This window comes from Phoxinus phoxinus, assembly GCF_949152265.1.
Source record: "Phoxinus phoxinus genome assembly, chromosome: 20".
NCBI classification, from domain to species: Eukaryota; Metazoa; Chordata; class Actinopteri; order Cypriniformes; family Leuciscidae; genus Phoxinus; species Phoxinus phoxinus.
This window is the reverse complement of record NC_136895.1, coordinates 27,955,789-27,977,844: the sequence shown is the minus strand read 5'-3', so window position 1 is coordinate 27,977,844 and position 22,056 is coordinate 27,955,789. Positions and strand designations below refer to the sequence as shown.

Below are 22,056 nucleotides of genomic sequence, written 5' to 3'. Positions count from 1 at the left end.
CCATCTAAATCAGATAACCAGTGGCCACAACCAGAAGGGCATGGGCGATGCATCTTTAAAAAGACGTGCCACGCGCTTGCTCTTTTAGAGAGAAGGAAAATCCCCGCAGATGCTGAAGCGACCAGGGAGAGAACACACACACACTGGCAGATCACTGCTCAGATCGCAGGGAATGTGCACTCGCTGGAACTCGCCGTCACACCAACACCTGGAGGGAAGCTCGTCTCGAAGAGGAATGCAGAGATGAAACTCAGGATGGCTTGTGGAGTGAAGAATAAACTTGGCTCTGAAAGCGAAAACATATCTGCATGTTGCCGGCTCACTTCCTTTATACCCACGAGGTGGGGCGGAGTTACGCTATGCAAATTCAGCAGACCCCTTGGCTCGTTTTATTACTGTTCGAAGAGGATAGGCTTCTAAGCGAACCCCATTTCGTCGTCATTCGACATAACTCGAAGTGACAACGAAAGGGAACTGCAGAATCCGACACGTCCGTCGCGACGGAAATACATTGTTGGTTGAACCGTGCGCATGATTATAAATTCAGGGAACAAATTTGGAAATCATGCGCATGATTTAGCAAATAGAGGGAACCAAATAGTAAATCGTGCACAATTTATAAATCGAGGGAACAAATGAGTAAATTGCATATCATGTGCTATAATTTATTAATTAGGCTATCAAATTTTGATATTTGAAAACTGCGTCTGCTGGTGAAAGTAAAGGAAAGCGCTGTGTCGCAATATGTTTCACAACCGACCAACGCATTAATCTTAGAAGCAAAAATGTATGAATGAATAGATGAATCAATGAATCAATATAATAAATATATGACAACAATCTGTTCCATTGCATACTTATATTAACTCAAAACAATAAAGATAACATTTTGTATTGTTGATGTGGCAATGTTTCCTGTTTGCAAACAAATAAAACTCATGAATGGAGGAAGTAAATAACGTGTGCGCACACACACACACACACACACACACACACACACTAGAAAAAACAGGAAATTATCAAGAGATTTTTATTGTTTTAATTGATGTCAGATGTGAAGGAAGAGAGTTCACATGCGTACAGACATTCCTACATGTTTGCTTGCTCCTAGCAATGAAACTAAGAAGCAAAAGGCGAGAAACAGACATGATTGTGGTAAACAACTACAAAACATTTACATTTACATTTAATCATAAAGCATTTTTATCCAAAGCGACTTAGAAATAAGGAGAGCAATAGAAGCAGTTAAACTAACAATAGGACAGCAATATGCAAGTGATGTGACCCTCTAACACAGTATATGTAATGTTTTACTTATTTATATATACAATTGATATAGAAGAGAAAATTAGATATTGAAGTGAAGAGAAAAAAGAAAAGAAAGTTAATGGATGACATTTAATGTCTATTATATTATATTATATTCTGATCTATTTATTTATTTCCAAAGAAATGTGAAATTTGTGAAATTTAAAGTATTGTGCATCGTTTACTTTCAGTCTCTTGTCTTTGTCTCTCTTCTATCTCTGCTCTGACTCTCTCCTCTGTCTCCTTTACCACTCTCTCAATCTCCTCTTGTCTTTGTTTCTCCTCTTGTTGTTTTCTCTCCTCTTCATCTCTCAGTCTCTTTTCTTCTTCCTCTCGTTTGAATCTCTTAGCATCTTCAAACATCTGAGTACTATAGTGTCCTCCTCCATTCTCCTCTATCATTGTGTCAATCTTCTGCAGTAGATCGTTCACCTGCTCTCTGTTATTCTGATCTCTATTGTTGAACACGTGATATCTGCCTCCACACTCCTGAACTAGATCTCTTAAAGCTTCATTCTCCTCAACGAGTTCCTCTATGGTCTCTCCTTCTAGCTGATCTCCATGAGTGAAGAGAATGATGGAGTATTTTACTACTTCTTCACCAAACATGAACTCGATGAGCTGAGGAATCTTCTGCTCATGTTCAGTGAATCTCATATTCACAGGAAACACAGTGACAAAAGCATGTGGTCCAGGACTGGATATATAAACACTTCTCACTATCTCTATCATTATCTCTTCTTGTTTCATCTGTGTGTCGAACAATCCAGGAGTATCAACGACAGACACAGATCTGCCTGACACATTGGCCTGAACATCCGAACATTCACTAGTTACTGAAATTGTATTAAGTTCAGATCTGAACTCTTTCTGTCCCAGTATTGTGTTTCCAGCAGCACTCTTCCCAACACCAGTTTTCCCCAGAAGAACAATCCTTCTGGATGAGAGACTGTCAGCAGGAATACTTTTCAGTCTTTTTGACACTGCATGGGAAAAGTAAACAGATCACAGAATCACTTTTGTACTTTGACACTTTGGGCCCTATTTTAACGATCTGAAACTCAAGTGTCAAAGCGCAAAGCGCAAGTAACTTTGTGGGCGGATCCCGGCGCTGTTGCTATTTTCCCGGTGGGATAAATTCCTCTTGCGCCCGGCGCAAATCTAAAAGGGGTTGGTCTGAAGTAGCTTCATTATTCATAGGTGTGGTTTGGGCGTAACGTGAAATAAACCAATCAGAGCGTCCTCTCACATTCCCTTTAAGAGCCGGCGCGCTTGTTCCATGGCGGATTGCTATTATAACGGCGGATTTGCCAGGCGCACGCCAGGAGCGGTTCACAGCCGAGGAGGCCGACGTTCACGTCAGGGCCGTAAAACACAGAGAAGTGACATTGGGGATGATGGGAGAAACCCACACAAATTAGCTTCGGTTAAACAGGCGTATAATTTGGGTAGTAAATGTGTAGCCTAATCTAGATTTTTTTTTTTTTAAATCTAGATAGATCTTTTTCACATCTTCACGGACAAAACAATGATTTCCATCGCGTGTTAATATTTTTCCTTGTAATAATGTATGATTTGCAAAAATAAAAAACTGCTGCGTCTGTTTATATTAGAGAATCAAAGTGGATGCGCGTTAACACAATACATTATGGCCAAGCACGCGCCCTTAAAATACCGTATCACTAACGCGCAACGCGCCACTGTCTTTAGACTGTTTTTTTACTGGTCAGTGGCGCAATTGCTTTCTAAAACTGGAAAATAGCACCAGGGAAGTTTTGCGCCGGAACACGCCTCCTCTTTGCGCTGAACCGCCCCCGCGAGCGCAAGTTAATTCCCTAATTTACCGACGTGCGTCTGTGGAGGGAAAAGTCCGCTGTGCGCGGATGCAAAATAGGAATGATACATGCGTCGGTGTACAAAGTCAATTGCGCTGGGTGCATGATAGGGCCCATAGGCTATATTTACAATTTCATTCTGTAGCCTAGAATTAAAGGGTAAGTTCACCCAAAAATTTAAACTCTGTCAGTAATGACTCTCCCTCGTGTTGTTCAACCCCTTAAGACTTTCCTTCATCTTCGAAACACAAATGAAGTTATTTGTGATTAAATCTGAGCGCTGTCTCACTCCTCCATAGACTTCTATTGTAATTGAAACTTGCCGGCCAAGAAAGTTAGTAAAGACATTGTTAAAATAGTTCAAATAGAAGCGCTGCGCTGTTACACTACGTGAACTCACTCAGAGGCCCACACTGAAGAAAATTAATAGTTGAATAAAGTAATTATTTATTTATTTATTGCGCACAAAAAGTATTCTCGTCGCTTGATAAACTGAAGGTTGAGCCGCTGTAGTCACTTGGACAATTTTAAACATTGTCTTTACTAACTTTCTGGGCCGGCAAGTTTCAATTACAACAGAAGCCTATGGAGGAGTGAGACCGCTCTCAGATTTAATCACTAATAACTTCGGAAGATGAACGAAAGTCTTACGGGGTTGAACAAATTGAGGGAGAGTAAATACACAGAGTTTACATTTTTAGGTGAACTATTCCTTTAAGCAACAACATTATGAAAGAGAAAATTATAATAATATTCATAGAACAATTTACCATGCAACCCTTGTTTTTTGGATGTCTTTTTGATCTAACATAGACATTTTATGTTAAGTCACTCACTAATGGGCTGAAGTGTTGAATCTGGTGTGTTTCATCAACATACTGATGAAGTAAAGTTTCAAGTTTATCACGTGAATTACATCAAAATTCATACTTTTACGTTCTAATACTCCTAACAACAATTTAAAGGATTAAAAGTGATCACAAGGTACTTAATGAAACCATCAAAGTAGGGAAGCAGAGCCGGCTGCACCCTAAAATCTAACATCTACTGACACCTGACTTCTGCTGGTAGATGCAGCAAGTTAGCTAGTTGAATTAGCCTCTTACCAATGAAATGTAAAATAACACTGCATAGTTCTCACTGCATAAATTTAAAAATAAAATGAATCCAAATTAAAATCCCAAAAGTTTGCAGGGTCAGGAGCAGTGAGGGATTATTTTTTATTATTTTTTTTGGATTAATATTAATGGCACAGAGAGTGGAATCTTTTGAGTGGTACGGTCCCACATGGGATTTCGATTGTTCAGTGACGTCACATCACTGCCAGATTCAAACGGTGGTTTCGCGTGTGGCTGGTGCCGAGTCAGAGACGGGACGCGCAGAGCTTGTCATATATCACAACTATGCAGTGTTTTCAACCACATAATCCTTATTTTAGGTTTCAGATGTGGCGAGCAGGACGAGGACGAGGGCCGTGAGAGGACGGCGCGAGGCCGGTGGCGTGTTTGATAATGATGCGGAAGCGAGCGACGACAGTGAAGATCGAGAGAGGAACAGGCCTGGACGATTTTATTTTATGTTTTGTTTTATTATGTGTGGCGGCAGTTTACCGTGAGGGACTGCCGTCTTTACTTTCGTTTTTGTATTTGTTTTATTTCATGTCAGTTAAAGGAGAACTCCGGTCAATTTTAACATTGAGCTCATTTTTTTGTAAATTTGGAGTGCTGTCAATACACGGGTTTCTGTGCAACGTCATCACGTAGATGCGCGCGCATCTAAGAGGCAGAAAGCAACAGTCTTTACGGCTATATCTAGCAGAAGCAGAGATGACGCGGAGCTGTTGTGCTGTAAACTAACCTAAATGCATAGGGTATGTCATGTTTTTATGATTCGCAAACTTAGTTGAACAATTTCATACTAGTCAACTAACTAACTTTTTACATAATGTTATATTAATATGCAAATGAAACACAAGCAAACAGATTCAACTCTGAAATTGCAGTTTATTATTGAGTCAACAAGAATTTACAAACAATGCGAAATCTACGTTAATTACAATGTTCTTTTACAGAACTCGGCATAACATATAGCGGTCTTGCCTCTTGGATGCGCGCGCATCCGGTATTGTTTGTATACAAGAAACCTGTGTATACAGAGAACAATGACAAAAATCGGTGTTGCCTACACCGTGTTATCCTCTTTTTAAAATTTGCACACTGTTGACTTCAATGGGGCACGTTTTAAACTTAACCAGTTCTTAGTCAAAAATGATGTTATATCAGCCAGAGCACATACCTGTATTTACATCCTGTTTTCGGTCGAAGTCCAAAGTAGTCGATTGTCGAGTTCACGCGCGTGATCATAGGTAACTAAACCTACAGGTATGTAAATACAGGTATGTGCGCTGGCTGATATAACATCATTTTTAGTCATATCTTTCACATCTACTGCAGTCAGATTCACTCGTGTTCACTCTGAAGGAATCACTCAACATGGCTGGGCACTTGTAATGACACATCAAGGATGTTAAGACTAAGAACTGGTTAAGTTTAAAACTTGCCCCATTGAAGTCAACAAGGTGCACATTTTAAAAAGAGGATAACACAGTGTAGGCAAGACAGATTTTTGTCGTTGTTCTCTGTATTGACAGCACTCCAAATTTACAAAAAAATTTGCTCAATGTTAAAATTGACCGGAGTTCTCCTTTAAGTCTTTTGATTGTTCGCCGGTTCCCGCCTCCATCTTCCCATAACAACGAACTTCGTTACACAGACATTTAAGACACATAACCACTAGTAAAATAATACATTTGGAGTTTGTAAAATACACGCTGATGTCTATGGAAGCACCAATAACAATCTATTCAAATATAATTTGCTGACGTGTTTTACTCATATGAGATACATAGTGGAAGTAATTAAAGTTTACTCTATTCTTTTCCCAATTCGCCAGCCACTTACTAACATGTATTTCGGGAGAAACTGATGAATTCACATGCTGTAAATCCGACTGACAGGACTATTTGAGTCGATATATATACTATATCAGATCGAACTGATTACTCAACAACCACCAGAAGCCAGTCTTTAAAGGCTGGTTCCACTAGTAGAAGTTTTGGTAGCATGGAAGCTACTGCCAAATGTTTCTTGTTGGGTCCTGCAAGCTAAATGGTTATCAGGGTATCTCAAGATATATTAAACGGAATTCGCGCACAGCTGCTTTTGTGAACATAAAGCCCGCCTACTTTGATTTGATTGGTCATCTGAAATATTCTGACATTGACGAGCGAGCGGTGACAGACCAATGAGGCAGCTGAGGTGAGACGATCTTGGTGCTGTGTGCAATACGATGCAATATCTTTGCTGCACTAAAGTAGTGTTAATAATACTATATTCATATAGTATTTCACAATATTTATTATATACACCACGGAAAAATATTGAGGTCGTCGGTGACTGCCCTTTTCGCCCTATACTCACTGTCGGTGGCCTCACAGATTTTGCTATGAGTGCATAACGTCAATTGCACAGTCATAGGTACCGTTTTACACATGCATGAATTTGAGGTTTTAAATGAGTTTGAAGTGCCACTGTAATTTATTCTGGGGTTTGTTTGTCACCAATGAAGTGAGTGAATTCACATAGTGCTCTGTGTAGTTCTATGGCTTTCCAGGTTGTGTTTAGCCTGTCCTTGTAGTCCCCTCTGTTAATAAAACTGTATTTAGATTGAGGTTGTGGTGGTGTGTTGTCCTCTGTTGCCAGACCATACTGGCTAAAAGAATTAAAGGTGGTGGCAGCAGCCTATTAAGAAAAGCTAATATTACAATACTTTATGTGGGTTTACAGCAAACATTATGTTTGTAATGAATTACAGTTCAATGTTGTTAATCAACAAATCAGTATCGTTTTTAGTAAATGTAATAATCACTTCACTGCTTCCATTTCAGCGTAAATAAAATTAGAAACAAGTCCAGAATTGTAATTTTTAAAGTTAAAGTCCACCCACATCGATTTTATAGTTGGGCACATGCACAATTGCAACACATAGTTCAAATAGTTTGCAAATAAGATGACAGAGTTTCTATGTCTCAGTTAAGAAAAAAATGCTTTTTAAACTAATCATATATTAAACCAATTTCAGTGTGAACATTAATTTTCTCTTTTCACCTAATTACACTGAAAGATATTGCCTTCCAAACTGACCCTAAAATTATATGCAACATCTTGATCAAGTCTTGAACCACCCCCTGGCTACAGGCATGTAGATAGATATCGTTATAGGATGGATGGATGGATGGATGGATGGATGGATGGATGGATGGATGGATGGATGGATGGATGGATGGATGGATGGATGGATGGATGGATGGACAGACGGACGGACGGACGGACGGACGGACGGATGGATGGATGGATGGATGGATGGATGGATGGATGGATGGATGGATGGATGGATGGATGGATGGATGGATGGATGGATGGATGGATGGACAGACGGACGGACGGATGGATGGATGGATCGACGACTGCAGCAGATTTTAAACACCAACTGTGAACACCGACTGAAATCATTTGTTTCTGACTCGACTTCTGCAAGATCAGTCAAAGTATCAAATTACATTCAGAATCGGGCTTACAGTCATTAAGTGTGTCCCCGGCTTTAGAGTTCAACTTTGTAGATAGAACCTTTTTGTTTTCTAAATAAAAAGTCCTAGAATTTACACAACTTTTAAGAAAAAAAAAAACATAATGTAAATAAGTTGAATAAGTACACATAAGTACAGTCAAACCATTTAGACACCAGATATAATTTTATATATTTTTTTTTTACTAGTGGGTGCAGGACACTATAGATCATGTATGTAACTGAGCATAGCAAAATAAAGTAATCTGTGACATATTATACCCTTAAAAATTATTTATACTACAGGACTACCTGTAAAATCAACACAAATTTGGAACCAAAAATGATCTTCAGTGTTTCTTCTTTAATTGCTAATGCTCTTTTTACACACAGACTGAACACAATGAAGCATTGCTTGGTGACTGTTGAGCTAAACTGGTATTATAATTGTGTAGTTAAATTTAACAGCTGACAGATATTCAACATAATTCATGTGTGAGACAGTCTAACAGAAGGATGGACAAAACCTGTCAAATATCAAATGATTTGATAACTCTGAGTTCTCGGCATATTTTATTACCATTTTCTAAACTATAGCGAATAAACTGTGATAATGTGAGAAATGTTGAAGGTGTCTGAATACATTTTGGTTTAATATTTTATCTATTTTTCAGTGCTGTGAGATTCACTGTTGAACAGAACTGATAACTGCTGTTTCAACATCCAATATCTTATGTAAGGCAGGTTAGTCGTATGTTCCTGTACACTAACATTACGTTTTTTTTTATTTTATTTTTTGAACGATTGGAGAGACAAAAACGTTCACTTAACCCTCACCAAACCTGGTAGGTTTGTTTATGTCTGACCGAGACCTCTACAGATGATTGCTTACATACATAACTCATGCTATTGTAAATGTAATATACACATTTCCAGTGCAATATGTAGGCCTGTGTTAAACAAATACAGATTTATTAAACGTTACACTTACTGAGAATCACACAAGACCGAGGAGGTAAAATGCCTTCCGTCATCAGTGAGCTTCAAGAAAATGTCGGAAACATAATTTTACTTTCACTTTAAACGGAGTCATGTGACCGAAGCCGTGTCCTCAAGGGCTGCGTCTCGCGTTTGAAGGCACAGCCTAGGTACATAGCCTAACGTCGTCGGTCTCATAAAAAATAAAATAAAATAAAACAGTTAGATTGCAAAGTAGGCTAATAAAGAAATGAGAGCATTTTACACCTCACGAGGAATAACTCAATTGTATTACAGTTACTTTTCTTGAATGAGACCGACTCGATGACGTATGCAGCCTTCAAACTAAGTCCTCTGCGACATAAAGTTGGTTTGCTGTTGGACATTGTCATAGATTCAGCTTCGAAACACTTTAATAGATCAATTCAGCAATTCAGCATTTAGAAAAAAAATCAGGTTGTGTTCGAATTGTTTTAAAATGTAGAAAATAACTCACAATTATGTGTTTTAATCCGTTCTACAGAACATTTTGTAATGTAAAATATAGGGATTGTCTACAAAGTACAAAACGAAGAGGAAAAGCGCTAAATTATTCCATCCATAGCCTACTCTTGAAAAAAGTTGATAAACTGTGCAGACAAAGTCTTGAAACACACACACACACACACACACACACACACACACACACTCACACACACACACACACGACTAAATAACCTGCAGACAAACAATACTATTTTAAATTAGACCCTGAAACATAAAAGTGGGCTCATCCTTGTCTTGATTGCGGTTAACATTATTTTAGTTGGACCTTGCTTTGTCAATATAATTGAAATAATTATCACTTGAATTGACCAACGTTCTAAAGTATTGCTAGAGAAAACAACTGTTAAAGCAACTAAAACTTAACATTTATGAAAATCTTTGACAGTTCAAAAAGATTTTCAGTTGAGTGTAAAGCAGCATATTCAAAGCATGCAACTCCAAGTTGTCTTGTATATCAGCCTAATTTAAAAGCTATTTTAATAATAGCCTACAGACAACTTTGGGAGACAGAATAAAAACACAATAATATATTTGTAAATATTTATTTAATGCAATAATACGCATTCAAAAAGATTGATCTCAGTCATTCGTGTGAAACGAACAGTTATAGCAGTAGTTTAGGAAAAACGCGATCTGAGGCGAATCATGTCTCGTGAATATTCATGGTAGCTCCACCCATTGGAACCAAATATTTCAGAAACCGAATATAGGCCTATTGTAACACCTGTTTCATAAAAGCGGGGGTTAAACTCCAACATAAAAGGTAGGCTAATTGAAGTTCACGACGCAATCCCACTAATTTGATCCAGGTTTATTCTCAGTGCAAAACTAAAATTTTAAAGGTATATTCTCCATCTGTAAATGTTTGAAAGTTAGAAAGCATTCTGACTAAAATATAAATTTAGCTTGGAATTATTGGGGAAAAAATTGTATGTCTTTAATGGAAATGTCCATTTGTAGGCTATATATTAACACAATTATACAAATGGACATTTCCATTAAAGACATATTTTATTTTTTTTGAAAAAATAAATAAATAATAATATATCAAAAATACTTTGTAATCTGTTCTTTTTTTTTTTTTTTTTAATGAGACCGACGACGTAGGCTGTGCCTTCAAACGCGACCTCCGCAGGACAGCAGCCCTTGACGACACGGCTTATATCAGTCACATGACTCCGTTTAAAGTGAAAGTAAAAATATATTTCCGACATTTTGTTGAAGCTCACTGACGACGGAAGGCATTTTACCTCCTCGGTCTTGTTTGATTCTCAGTAAGTGCAACGTTTAATAAATCTGTATTTGTTTATATCTAACAAATATATGTTCCACTGGAAATGTGTAGGCTATATTCATGTTACAATATGATGAGTTATGTAAGCAATCATCTTTAGATGTCTCGGTAAGACATAAACAAACAGGTTTGGTGAGGGTTAAGTCCCCATGTTAGTGTACAGGAACATACGACTAACCTGCCTTACATAAGATATTGGATGTTGAAACAGCAGTTATCAGTTCTGTTCAACAGTGAATCTCACAGCACTGAAAAATAGATAAAATATTCTTTGATCACAATAATACAGTGGCGGTTCTAGACCAGGGGCCACTTGTGCTTTTAGGGGGCACACATTATCATATCTTAAAGGCCTAGTTCACCTAAAAAATTAAAATGCTAACACCATTTACTAACCCCCATGTTGTTCTAAATATGACTTTCTAATGCTGGACATGAAAGAAGACATTTTGAGAAATGTCTCATGTGTGTGTGTGTGTGTGTGTGAGGAGGGGGGGGGGGGGGGGGGGTAACCACTGAAATGGTTTGGTTACCAACATTCTTCAAAATCGTCCTTTATGTTCGACATAATAAACTAATACAGGTTTTTGGAACAACATGTGGATGAGTAAATAACATGACATAATGTTCATTGTTGTTGTTGTTTTTTTTAATTTTTTTGTGAACTAAAAGGCTCACAGAAAAAAGGTTATATTTCAAACCTATTTTCAGGAATATTAAAAGTTATTTTTATTTGGTCATGTACTGTATCACTGCAATCTCTACACATGAACTAACATGTTTTCAAGTTAATTTATTTATTTTGTAGTTTGATCTGCTTCTGCTATAATTTATTATATGGTTTTGTATTGTACTGTAATGCAATTATATATATATATATATATATATATATATATATATATATACACACACACACACAAACATTACTGCTAAATATTACTATATTTTTCATAATAATTACTAATGGTGATGTTATATTTTAATTAATATATGTAGTTATTACAGTAACTCTATTACAGTAGGTAGTAATATTATAATGCTACTGTACTTCAAAATAACATTGCAAATCAAAAGACAATCCAAACAATGTTCTTGTCAATCATTAAACTTGGCTGGGATGATCTTGAAAGGTACAGATACTGGAACCTGGTGATGACCGGACTCCTCACTGATCCTCCTCACCAAAATGGAAAAAAGACATGACACACAAAGACACGTACGATAAAAACCTGTGTAAGCCCGTCTGGCGGCCCAATGGAGGTTTTCCGATAGGACGGGTGAAGGTCTCTGCGCATTACTGTCTTTCCGCGTGGCAAAGTAATTTAATTCCATTTAAGCTTTTATCTGACTCCATTTAATATCTGACTCCATTTTATCACAAACTCGAATTTAGGTTAGATTGCCATTTGGTTATTGGTCAATTATATAATAGTTTAGCTAAACATTCGATTGTTCAATATAACTCTTTAATTATATTTTTCCCGTTCAGGAAGTGAGGTCCTCACGTCTTCTGTTTAACGCGGGTCTCACGATCACAAGCTCGCCAGCTTCGAACACCAAACAGAGGTAATTGCTATATACCCTTCATGCTAACACAATCAAAGATACTTTGGTATAGCCCCCATGGAATTGCATACACTTTTATGCATACAATTTAACGTAACGTTTACTTCAGTAGAAGTATGGCCACTACTACTACAGATATAAGTCGACCAACTTTACTTCTTTTATAATAGTTTTGTATTGTGATCTTGTGATCATTCCCAGGGTGTAAAGATAATTGGCCCACAGTGTATAGAGCTGTAAGAAATCAAAATAAAATTGTATTAAATTATGTGTTGCTTGCTGAGGTAAGCTAACACATCACTAATTTTACACAGTCCAACAATACAGTAAAAAAAATTTTTTTACTTGACCTCTCTCAATATTCTAACTTGCTTTTTTTTTGGTATGCATCTTACTTGTCTTTGTTGCATAATGCATCATTATTAACTCTGATAAAGTTATCACATTTATTCATATTTTTTTATTATTATAATAATTATTATTTGTCATAAGTTCACAATGAACTTACCAAACTTCCAGATTTACACCATTCTTCTCCAGTGAGTGACCTGCAGTTGTGTTCTCTGCGATGTGACATCACATCAGGGGGCGTGCTTTTCGCTGTTTACAGCAATCCTGTTAATACAGCCAGGTTACAGCAACACTGAAATATACTGTAAAATGTTCCTGCTCAAACGAAATTACCCAGAATGCAATGCAAATTATGGTATTTTACTGTAATATAGAAATGTGGTATTGTACTGTAGGTTTTTACGGTACTGTGCTGCTAAATATACAGCGACATTTAACCGTGTTGTTCAAAAACAAACATTTAATACTCCATATGCAACACTGGACAGTTGGATAGATTAATATTATTTCTCGCTATAGGCCTACATGAACATGACTGAAATGAAATATTTTCTTTTACAAGACAGAAGGGACAGACACACGGATGCGGGTAATGAGAGTTTATGAACTCTCATGATGATGATGATCGGCAGTGCAGGTGAAGGTGAGTTGAGATCCAGACGATTAAGACTTGAATGACACAGTTCGTATACTTGCAGAAGGAGATCAGATGGAGACACACAGGCAGACTCAGGAGGTCACACTGGAGACGAGGAACAACGAGGGAGACTTGGAGGGATCACAATGAAACTGGTAAATAGCTTTGGAGTCCTAGAGGTAAGCACAGAGTTAGCGTCTTGATGCAAACGATACCGGACAATGACTGAGAGTGAGAGTGGGGCTTAAGTGCTGGAGGTGATTGCAGGACTGATGACGTGCAGGTGTGTGTGATCAGTAATAAGGAGAGGGAGTGCGCTGTGATTGTGTGAGGGTGGAGTCAGGCATGGTTCTGACATACATGGTTCTGTCATTCTACGTCTGTGCAGTGCCCGTTGCAGCTGGTGGTGAGCAGAGTCCCAGACCCTCTCGCTCTCTCGGAACCAGTAGTTCCTAAACGACTGCAGGAACATCCGATGGTTCCCCAGACCAGGAGAACAGTGGGGGTTGGTAACCGAGCACGCACTGGAAGGGAGTGAGTCCAGTGGTAGGTTGCCGCAGGGAGTTCTGTGCGTACTCGGCCCAACCCAGGAACTGGTTCCAAGAGTTCTGGTGGCCGTGACAGAAGGTACGGAGGAAACTGTCTCCTGTATCTTACGTTCCGTCTGCCCGTTCGACTGCGGATGGTAGCCTGAGGAGAGGCTGACGGTCACACCTAGGAGAGAGAAGAACGCCTTCCATACCTTGGAGATGAATTGAGGTCCTCTATCTGATACAATATCCTCGGGAATTCCGTAAAAACTCTGAAAATATGGTTGAACATCAGCTCGGCAGTCTGCATGGCGGTGGGAAGTCCTTTCAGGGGAATTAGACGGGATGACTTGGAGAATCTGTCGATGATTACTAGAATGCAGGTACAGTTATCGGAAGCAGGTAAGTCCGTTATGAAATCGACTACTAGGTGTGACCAGGGTCTGTTGGGAACGGGCAGAGGATGAAGCTTTCCGGAGGGAAGATGACGAGGGCTCTTCGAGATGGCGCATTCCTTGCAACCTCTCACGTACCTATTGACGTCCGCTTCCATGTTAGGCCACCAGAAGACATTGGACACATTGGAAGAGGGCAGGGTCTCTTCAGACTTACAAAAAGGTTCTCAGGCAGGATATGTTCAGGTTCTTCTGTTCTCTCTTCAGGACCATGGAGACGGGATAAAGCGCCCGCTTTAATATTTTTGGAACCAGGGAGGTAGGAGATGGCAATGCGGAAACGGGTAAAGAACAATGCCCATCTAGCCTGTCGTGGGTTTAATCTCTTGGCGTCTCTGAGGTACTGTAGATTCTTGTGATCCGTCAACACCACGAATGGATGTTGTGCGCCCTCCAACCAATGTCTCCACTCCTCAAGAGCCAGCTTGACGGCTAACAGCTCCCTGTTGCCGATGCCGTAGTTGACTTCCGCCAGGTTGAGTTTGCGGGACTGCACTGAGGGTTGGTGGAAAGAGCACTTCTCTGCCTTCAAAAACAACTGGAAATCCCTCAGGTGTTTCAGAACCTCCGCAACGTGGTGGTGATGTTCGGCCATACTCCGGGAGTAAATCAGGATATCATCTATATAGACCAGGACAGACTTGTGGAGGAACTCCCGGAGTACCTCATGGATGAAGTCCTGGAATACGGAGGGGGCGTTGGCCAATCCATATGGCGTGACGAGGTACTCATAGTGCCCAGTAGGAGTCACAAAGGCCTCTTTGTCTCCGGATGAGGTTGTACGCGCTGCGGAGGTCCAACTTGGAGAAAACAGTGGCACCACGGAGATGTTCTAGCGCAGCGGGGACGAGAGGAAGGGGGTAACGGAACTTGACAGTGATCCGGTTGAGTGCACGGTAATCTATACAGGGCCGCAAGCCTCCATCCTTCTTCGCCACAAAAAAAAAAACTGGAAGTAGCAGGGGAAGTGGACGGACGGATGCAACCTTGATCCAGAGCCTCCTTGATGTATTCCACCATGGCCTTCTCCTCCGGAAGTAACAGGATAAATCTTCCCACGGGGCACTGACTGACCCTGAAGCAGATCGATGGTACAGTCCCATGGCCGGTGTGGAGACAGCTTAGAGGCTCGCTGGGCGCAGAAAACATCACTGAAGTGAGCATAACAAGGAGGAATATCCACCAAACTTTTTTCCACTGGACTTTCGATGGAGGTAGCGCAGAGGGACAGCTCCCTGGACCGAGGAGTAGTTGGAACCGGAAGTGCTGGAAAATAGTTCGGGAAGCAGCTGTTGCCCCACTTAAGGAATTTGCCGGTCTTCCAGGAGAAAATGGGATTGTGCTGCTCCAACCATGGGCGCCCTAGAATCACATCAGCAGTGGATTCCTCCAGAACCAGCAAATGTTGTTGTTCCACATGTAGGGCTCCTACTTGAAGCTGAATGGGTCCAGCACAGAGACGTCCCCGCTTCCATCTGAGAGGTCTGCCGGTTATCAAATAGACTTGATAGATGGATTGCGTGGCGGTAGACTTGAGCTTGAGCTGACGGCAGAGGACGCCAGAGATGAAATTGCCAGCTGACACTGAGTCGAGAAGGGCGAAGACTGGAATGGTAACATAGGCAGCAGTTAGATTCACAATGGTAGTGAATGGTTTCATCTTCTCTATCGAAGGCATTATAGCACTCACCATTGGACGAGGAGGACGAATAGGGCATCTAGTGATGAAGTGTTCAGAGGAACCACAATATAGGCACAGACTCGTTCGGCGCGAGTCAATCATGCGCTTTCCAGCTGCTTGGGTTCGTGGGCTGGTTCTGGAGGGCTGATGGACTCAGGTCGGCAGAGGGGTGGAAGAGAGAGTTGCTGGTCTTGTTTCTCCTCGAGACACGACTGCAAACGAGTGGCGAAGCGGGTGGAGAGTTGGATGAAGCATTCAAGCCCGACGGAATCCTCATATGCAGCGAGATGCAACCGCACGCGAGGGTTCAACCCCTGACGATAAGTGGTGATCAGAGCTTGTTCATTCCACCCACTAGCGGCAGCTAGTGTACGGAATTGCAGGGCATATTCACTCACAGTCATGGAATTTTGCCTCAACTGGTGCAGTTGTTCTCCAATCAATGAATCCCAGGTGGGCGTCCCGAAAACTTCCTTGAAGTGAATTAGAAAACTGGAGATAGTCTGGATTATGTCACTTTTCTGGGACCAAAGTGATTCGGCCCAACGTAGCGCCTAACCATTCAACTGAGATATCACGAACGCTACCTTTGAGAGGTCGTTCGGATACAAGTGCGGTTGCATCTCCAAGACCAGCGAACACTGCAGGATGAATCCGTTGCAATCATCCACCGATCCTGAGCAGGGCGCCGGTCGGGCCATGGGACTGGCAAACACCGGTGGTATAGAGGTGGCGACAGTGTTTGCGGAAGTGGAAGCTGTAGTGGGTGCTGGTGGAACAGAAGGAAGTGCCTGATGGATATCGTCCACGAGTCTCTGGAAGGGGTCCGGGGTGGTCATGCTGGTGTTCGTAGGTGTGGTCCGGTATTCTGTTACAAGACAGAAGGGACAGACACACGGATGCGGGTAATGAGAGTTTAGTTTGAACAACCAGATGAGTGATCTGCAGTGCAGGTGAAGGCGAGTTGAGATCCAGACGATTAAGACTTGAATGACACAGTTCGTATACTTTCAGAAGGAGATCAGATGGAGACACACAGGAAAGGAGCAGACTCAGGAGGACACACTGGAGACGAGGAACAATGAGGGAGACTTGGAGGGATCACAATGAAACTGGTAAATAGCTTTGGAGTCCTAGAGGTAAGCACAGAGTTAGCGTCTTGATGCAAACGATACCGGACAATGACTGAGAGTGGGGCTTAAATGCTGGAGGTGATTGCAGGACTGATGACGTGCAGGTGTGTGTGATCAGTAATCAGGAGAGGGAGTGCGCTGTGATTGTGTGAGGGTGGAGTCAGGCATGGTTGTGACAGTATCTTTTCTCGGCTATCTCTTTGTTGAAAAATTGTCTCTCATGAACGGTTCTTTCATTGGGTTGTTGTTAATAATTTTTCTTTGGCTGCATTATAATGACTTCCTAATTCAAAATATGACCAAAGATTGCATATGTGGACATGTTTGGAGAAATTAGCTATTGAAAAATTATATTTTAACTACTGGCTTTAACGTTTTAACCTTTTGAAGTCCTTTCTTTCTTTCTTTCTTTCTTTCTTTCTTTCTTTCTTTCTTTCTTTCTTTCTTTCTTTCTTTCTTTCTTTCTTTTTCTTTCTTTCTTTCTTTCTTTTTCTTTTTCTTTCTTTCTTTCATTTAATTTCTCTTCCAAATAAACAAATAAATCATTTATAATAAATAATTAAATAATAATAAATAATTTACATACATGTAATTCATGTATATACATATTTCATGCAGATTTGTATTGTGTATATCTAAACTTTTTCTTTGTCTTTTTTTTGTAGATTGAACTCTTATTTTCTTGGTAAAATTGTTTAAGCAAGAGAAAAGATACCTTGACATGGCTTATCAGGTAAATATTTTAACATCTCTCTCTTCCGCTCTATACTTTTTTAATTGTAGTCGACAATAATTTATTCTTTTAATTGACTGTATGCTGCATGGTTTTATGTATATTTTAGAGGTCTCAGAGCCCAGATGAAGATGAAGATTGTCGGCTGCTGTTGATTGGTAAAACCGGATCCGGGAAAAGCGCCACAGGAAACGTCATCTTTAATGATCGAGTGTTTGAGTCACAAAACAGCTCTTCATCAGTGACCAGAGTCTGTCAGACACACACTGGAGAAGTTAATAACAGACGCGTGACAGTGATCGATACTCCAGACTTCAGATTCTCCACTCACACTGACTTTGATCCAGACTCGGAGCTGAAGAGAGCTCTTGGATTGGGTTCAGCAGGAGCTCATGTCTTCCTGCTGGTTCTGCCTTTAAGCACTTTCACTGAACACGAGAAGGGTTTCATCGATTGGTTTGAGCAGCAGTTTGGTGTAGAAGCTCTCGGATTTACTCTAGTGCTCTTCACTCATGCAGATCAGAGTGACATGAGATCAATAGGAGAAATTATCAGGGCAAATCTTCAATTATCTGATTTCATTAGCCGATGTGGTCAGAGATATCACGAGTTTAACATTAAAGATCCAGCAAACAGACGGCAGGTGACTGAACTCATGGAGAAGATCGACACACTGGTAACTAAGAACAGAAACTCCCGTTACACACCAGACATGATGCAGGAGGCCGAGAGAAGAAGAGAAGAGGCAGAGAGGAGGGCAAATGAGGAAAAGAGAGAAGAGGAGGAGAAGAGAGAGAGAGAACATCAGGAGAAATTAGACAGTGTCAGACGAGAGACAGAGGAGCGAGTGAGGAGAGAATATGAGGAGGAGAAAAACAAGTGGGAGATTCTGGAGCCAGAAGAAGAGGAGCCAGAACAAATTACTTTTGAAGAAGTCGGAATAGAGCCAGAGGAGAAAATCAGAGCAGAGTGTGATGCTGAACCGAGGTATTTATGTTGGAACAATCTGTGTTATGTGGTTTTTGGAGCTGTTGTTGGAGCTGCTGGTGGAGCAGCTGTTGGTGGAGCAGTTGTTGGTGGAGCTGCTGGAGCTGCTGGAGCTGTTTTTGGAGGTGTTTTTGGAGGTGTTAGTGGAGCTGGTGGTGGTGTCTAGCCTGACTACGTCAGACTTCGTACTTCTGCTCAATTTCATTTCGCTTCTGTACTTAGTCTGAGACATCGACATGTCTCTCAGTTTTCCTCGGGCCTGAAAACAGCCGGCCAATCAACGAACAGAGGGCGGGCTGAGAGCCGTGACGTAGACGCTAAGCGCCGAGTTTGAGATTGGGAAAATCGAAAACGACCGTGGATATGGAGACAAGGGATGTAATCTTGCAAAAGGCGGGACACGTTCTAGTACTGAAAGCCCCTCAGGTCTGATTAAAATTGAAGAGGCCCAAAGCAATAAACTGTCATGAGGCCTAGAATCCATAGCGACAGCACTGGCTGCGGCTGTTAGTGAATAATATGTTTGTTGGGACAATAATCTTTGATCTGTAACATTACATGTATACATTAAAGGAGAACTTCGAGCAATTTTTAAGTTAAACTTGATCGTTATACCTTAGTGAGTACTGGCTATAGAAAAAAACCCGAACCGTATCGGTGCTTGCAACACGGAGCTGCTACCGCTAATGCCCAGAGCTCCACTCCGCTAAACCGGCAGTTATGGGGCATATTCATAAAGAGTGTTTTTGTGACTCTTAACAGACACAAAATGCAATTAAAATGTCTGTCCAACATGAACAGGGTCCTTACATGACAACAAGATGCGTTTAACAACTTAGCCATTGTTTAAATTCAGCTAAATAGTGTTTTAGAGACGGCTAGCTGTAGTCTCGCGCTGAAGTCCCGTGGGAACTCCCATTGTAGCCGGGAAAAGGTAAATAGAAGTGTGCAGGAGGAGGAGCGTCGTGTGTGTGAAGAGTGTGAGGCTAGTTCTTCGTCTGTATACTCGGGTTCGAATAAATAAGGACGACCATCAAACTCAAAAGCCTCTTCCATGTATTCAAAATCTTCTATATTCTCCATAGTTACGTTACGAACCATTTCTTCACTCTTTATGAATATGCCCCATAACTGCCGCTTTAGCGGAGTGGAGCTATGGGCATTAGCGGTAGCAGCTCCATGTTGCAAGCACCAATCCGGTTCGGGATTTTTTCTATAGACAGTAATCACTAATGTATAACGCTCAAGATTAACTTAAAAATCTTGTTCTCCTTTAAATCATTTGTAAATAAGTTAAAGGTATTATAAAATATAATCAAAGTTTAAAATGATAAAATGTGAGACATTATTTACTATAACAAGGGAAAAAAATCCAGAAATGTAAATATTGTTTTATTTTCTAGTTTGTTGTAGCTTTTTCACAGATTTTGATTCACGTGCAGATGTATGAATTATGATCTGATTTGCATCTTATGTGTGTTATCTCTGGTAACTGATGGTCTGGTTGATGTCAAGAGTGCAGTAACTTCTAATACAATCAATAAATGGTTTTGAATGTCAAATGGATTTTACACATACAGTAATTTGTTGTTATATGGCAGGCTTTTGTAATTAAAAGGAAACTCATTGTCATAATATGTCAGTAGTTGAAATGTATTGATAATTCATCATCACCTAGTGATTGCTATTAGAATTACCAATAAAATTATTAGAATATTTTTTAAACACACTTCCACCCAGAAAATCAATGGGTTATTTATTCATAAAGCATGTTAAAGTGGAATTTTTTTTTTGCATTTGATTCTGAATTTAGCTTATGGGTGTCATATGATGCAATTTCTTGTTTTCCCCTTTCTTTAGTGTTATGTAGCTGTTTGTGCATGAATAAGATCTGCAGAGTTAAAGCTCAAAGTGTCAAACACAAAGAGATATTCTTTGTAAAGTTCAGGCTCAGCCATGCCTTCCTAAAACACTAAGTTCAAACACACGTCCACATATTTACATCAGTGTCACATATCCTTGCTCGATGAAGAAGACGGCCCAACTGTCAGTTGAAATTTAAAGGTGCACTTGGTAACTTTTTCAACTTAATAAATCCGTTTAGAAATCATTTGGATGGTTAAATAATCTGTTCTGGTGAGAATGGTTACTTTCCCCGCTCCCCCCAGCGTTCCCAGGCGGAAAACCAGCCTTGCAACATTGGGACTAACGCCTCGGTAAGTTGAAAATGGGAAGGAACGAGCGAGAAAGAGCGAGAAACACGAACTGCTTTACGGAATACAAAATGTACATGTTAATGTTAAATGATACTGTGTGATGTATTACCCACCTCGGTAGACATGCTCCACACGATAAAGTTGGTGCGTCTGGGACTCATTTGTTCACCACACCGGCACCGACCATAACAAAAGCACATGAGCAGCGGTAGAAAGGTGGAGGAGTGCGCCGGCGCGCCGCAAGTGACTTTACGACAGTGATGTGAAAAATATACGCACTGCAGCTGTAGGGGGAGCTCGTTGAGAAAATCAGCAAAGCGGTGGCTAGAGTTACCGAGTGCCGCTTTAAAAGGCTGATTTTCCCGCTTCAGGGCAGTGGCGAGTACATGTAGTCCAGTGGTCCAGACACCGGCACAACCTTAAAGGGATAGTTCACTTTAAAATGAACATTCTGTCATCATATACTCACCCTCAAGTTGTTTCAAACCTGTATGAATTTCTTTCTTCTGCTGAACACAAAGGAATATATTTTGAAAAATGTCAGTAACAAAACAGTTACCAGGTCCCATTGACTTCCATAGTATTTTTTTTTACTACTATGGAAGTCAATGGGACCTGGTAACTGTTTGGTTACTGACATTTTTCAAAATATCTTCCTTTGTGTTCAGCAGAAGAACGAAATTCATACAGGTTTGAAAAAACTTGAGGGTGAGTACAGAATTTTCATTTTAAAGTGAACTATCCCTTTAAGCAATGACCCTGAACCTTCACCACAACGTAGTTATAGCAAACTTTTGGCCATGTTGTTAAAACGTTGTTAGAAGGTTAGGTACGTTGTGCCAACGTTCTGTGTTTGCTGGGACAATCCTGTAAAAACAGGGGATATCGGTCGGTAGCTTGTTCTGTGAACTTTGCACACTTACATTGAGAAATGCCAAGTGGGCGAGGTGAAAAACGAGGGGCGTTTTCGACCGATAGCCAACATGGTCAGGCCAGGGGGATTCTTTTCGTTGCATGATTTATAAACACCAACCAGTTTGAAAACAATCACAAATTCAGAAACGCCCGCAGTCCTTCCGGAGACAAACAGCGTTAGGCTACGTCATTCGCGCGGCCGTTGAAAGCGAAAGTAAACTTGTATTTCTGATATTCTGTTGAAGGAGAGTTTTTTTTATCTGACGGA

At 40.5% G+C, this 22,056-nt stretch overlaps 2 protein-coding genes across 10 annotated transcripts; one reads left to right on the top strand and one right to left on the bottom strand.

Annotated features, from left to right (window-relative positions):
* Nucleotides 1-1,005: 1,005 nt before the first annotated feature.
* LOC306988000 (GTPase IMAP family member 9-like) lies at nucleotides 1,006-8,851 on the bottom strand. Its single transcript, XM_079592694.1, has 2 exons — nucleotides 8,758-8,851; nucleotides 1,006-2,291 (listed from the first exon to the last, which is right to left on the bottom strand). The coding sequence occupies exons 1-2, from the start codon at nucleotides 8,798-8,800 to the stop codon at nucleotides 1,471-1,473; spliced, it is 864 nt and encodes a 287-aa protein (XP_079448820.1). The 5' UTR covers nucleotides 8,801-8,851; the 3' UTR covers nucleotides 1,006-1,470.
* A 1,606-nt stretch (nucleotides 8,852-10,457) lies between these two features.
* On the top strand, nucleotides 10,458-20,386 carry LOC306987996 (GTPase IMAP family member 9). Of its 9 annotated transcripts, none has more exons than XR_013795298.1 (6): nucleotides 10,504-10,564; nucleotides 12,074-12,150; nucleotides 16,819-16,919; nucleotides 17,603-17,670; nucleotides 17,780-19,333; nucleotides 19,811-20,386. XR_013795298.1 is itself a non-coding variant. In XM_079592687.1 (5 exons), the coding sequence occupies exons 4-5, from the start codon at nucleotides 17,659-17,661 to the stop codon at nucleotides 18,821-18,823; spliced, it is 1,056 nt and encodes a 351-aa protein (XP_079448813.1). In that variant the 5' UTR covers nucleotides 10,504-10,564; nucleotides 12,074-12,150; nucleotides 16,819-16,919; nucleotides 17,603-17,658; the 3' UTR covers nucleotides 18,824-20,386. The 9 variants fall into 9 exon arrangements, 5 of the variants coding, with proteins under 5 accessions (XP_079448815.1, XP_079448812.1, XP_079448813.1 ...); XR_013795299.1 differs by having other exon boundaries at nucleotides 16,819-16,943; nucleotides 17,780-19,320; nucleotides 19,830-20,386; XR_013795297.1 differs by lacking the exon at nucleotides 16,819-16,919 and having other exon boundaries at nucleotides 10,490-10,564; nucleotides 17,780-19,320; nucleotides 19,830-20,386.
* The last annotated feature ends 1,670 nt before the right edge of the window (nucleotides 20,387-22,056 follow it).

What these genes read in the sequence shown, in the direction of transcription:
- LOC306988000 (XM_079592694.1), bottom strand. Translation starts at nt 8,800, where the DNA reads ATGACGGAAGGCATTTTACCTCCTCGGTCTTGTGTGATTCTCA. An exon ending in TCGGTCTTGTGTGATTCTCA is followed by an intron (nt 2,292 to 8,757) that starts GTAAGTGTAACG and finishes TTTCCCATGCAG; the next exon opens with TGTCAAAAAGACTGAAAAGT.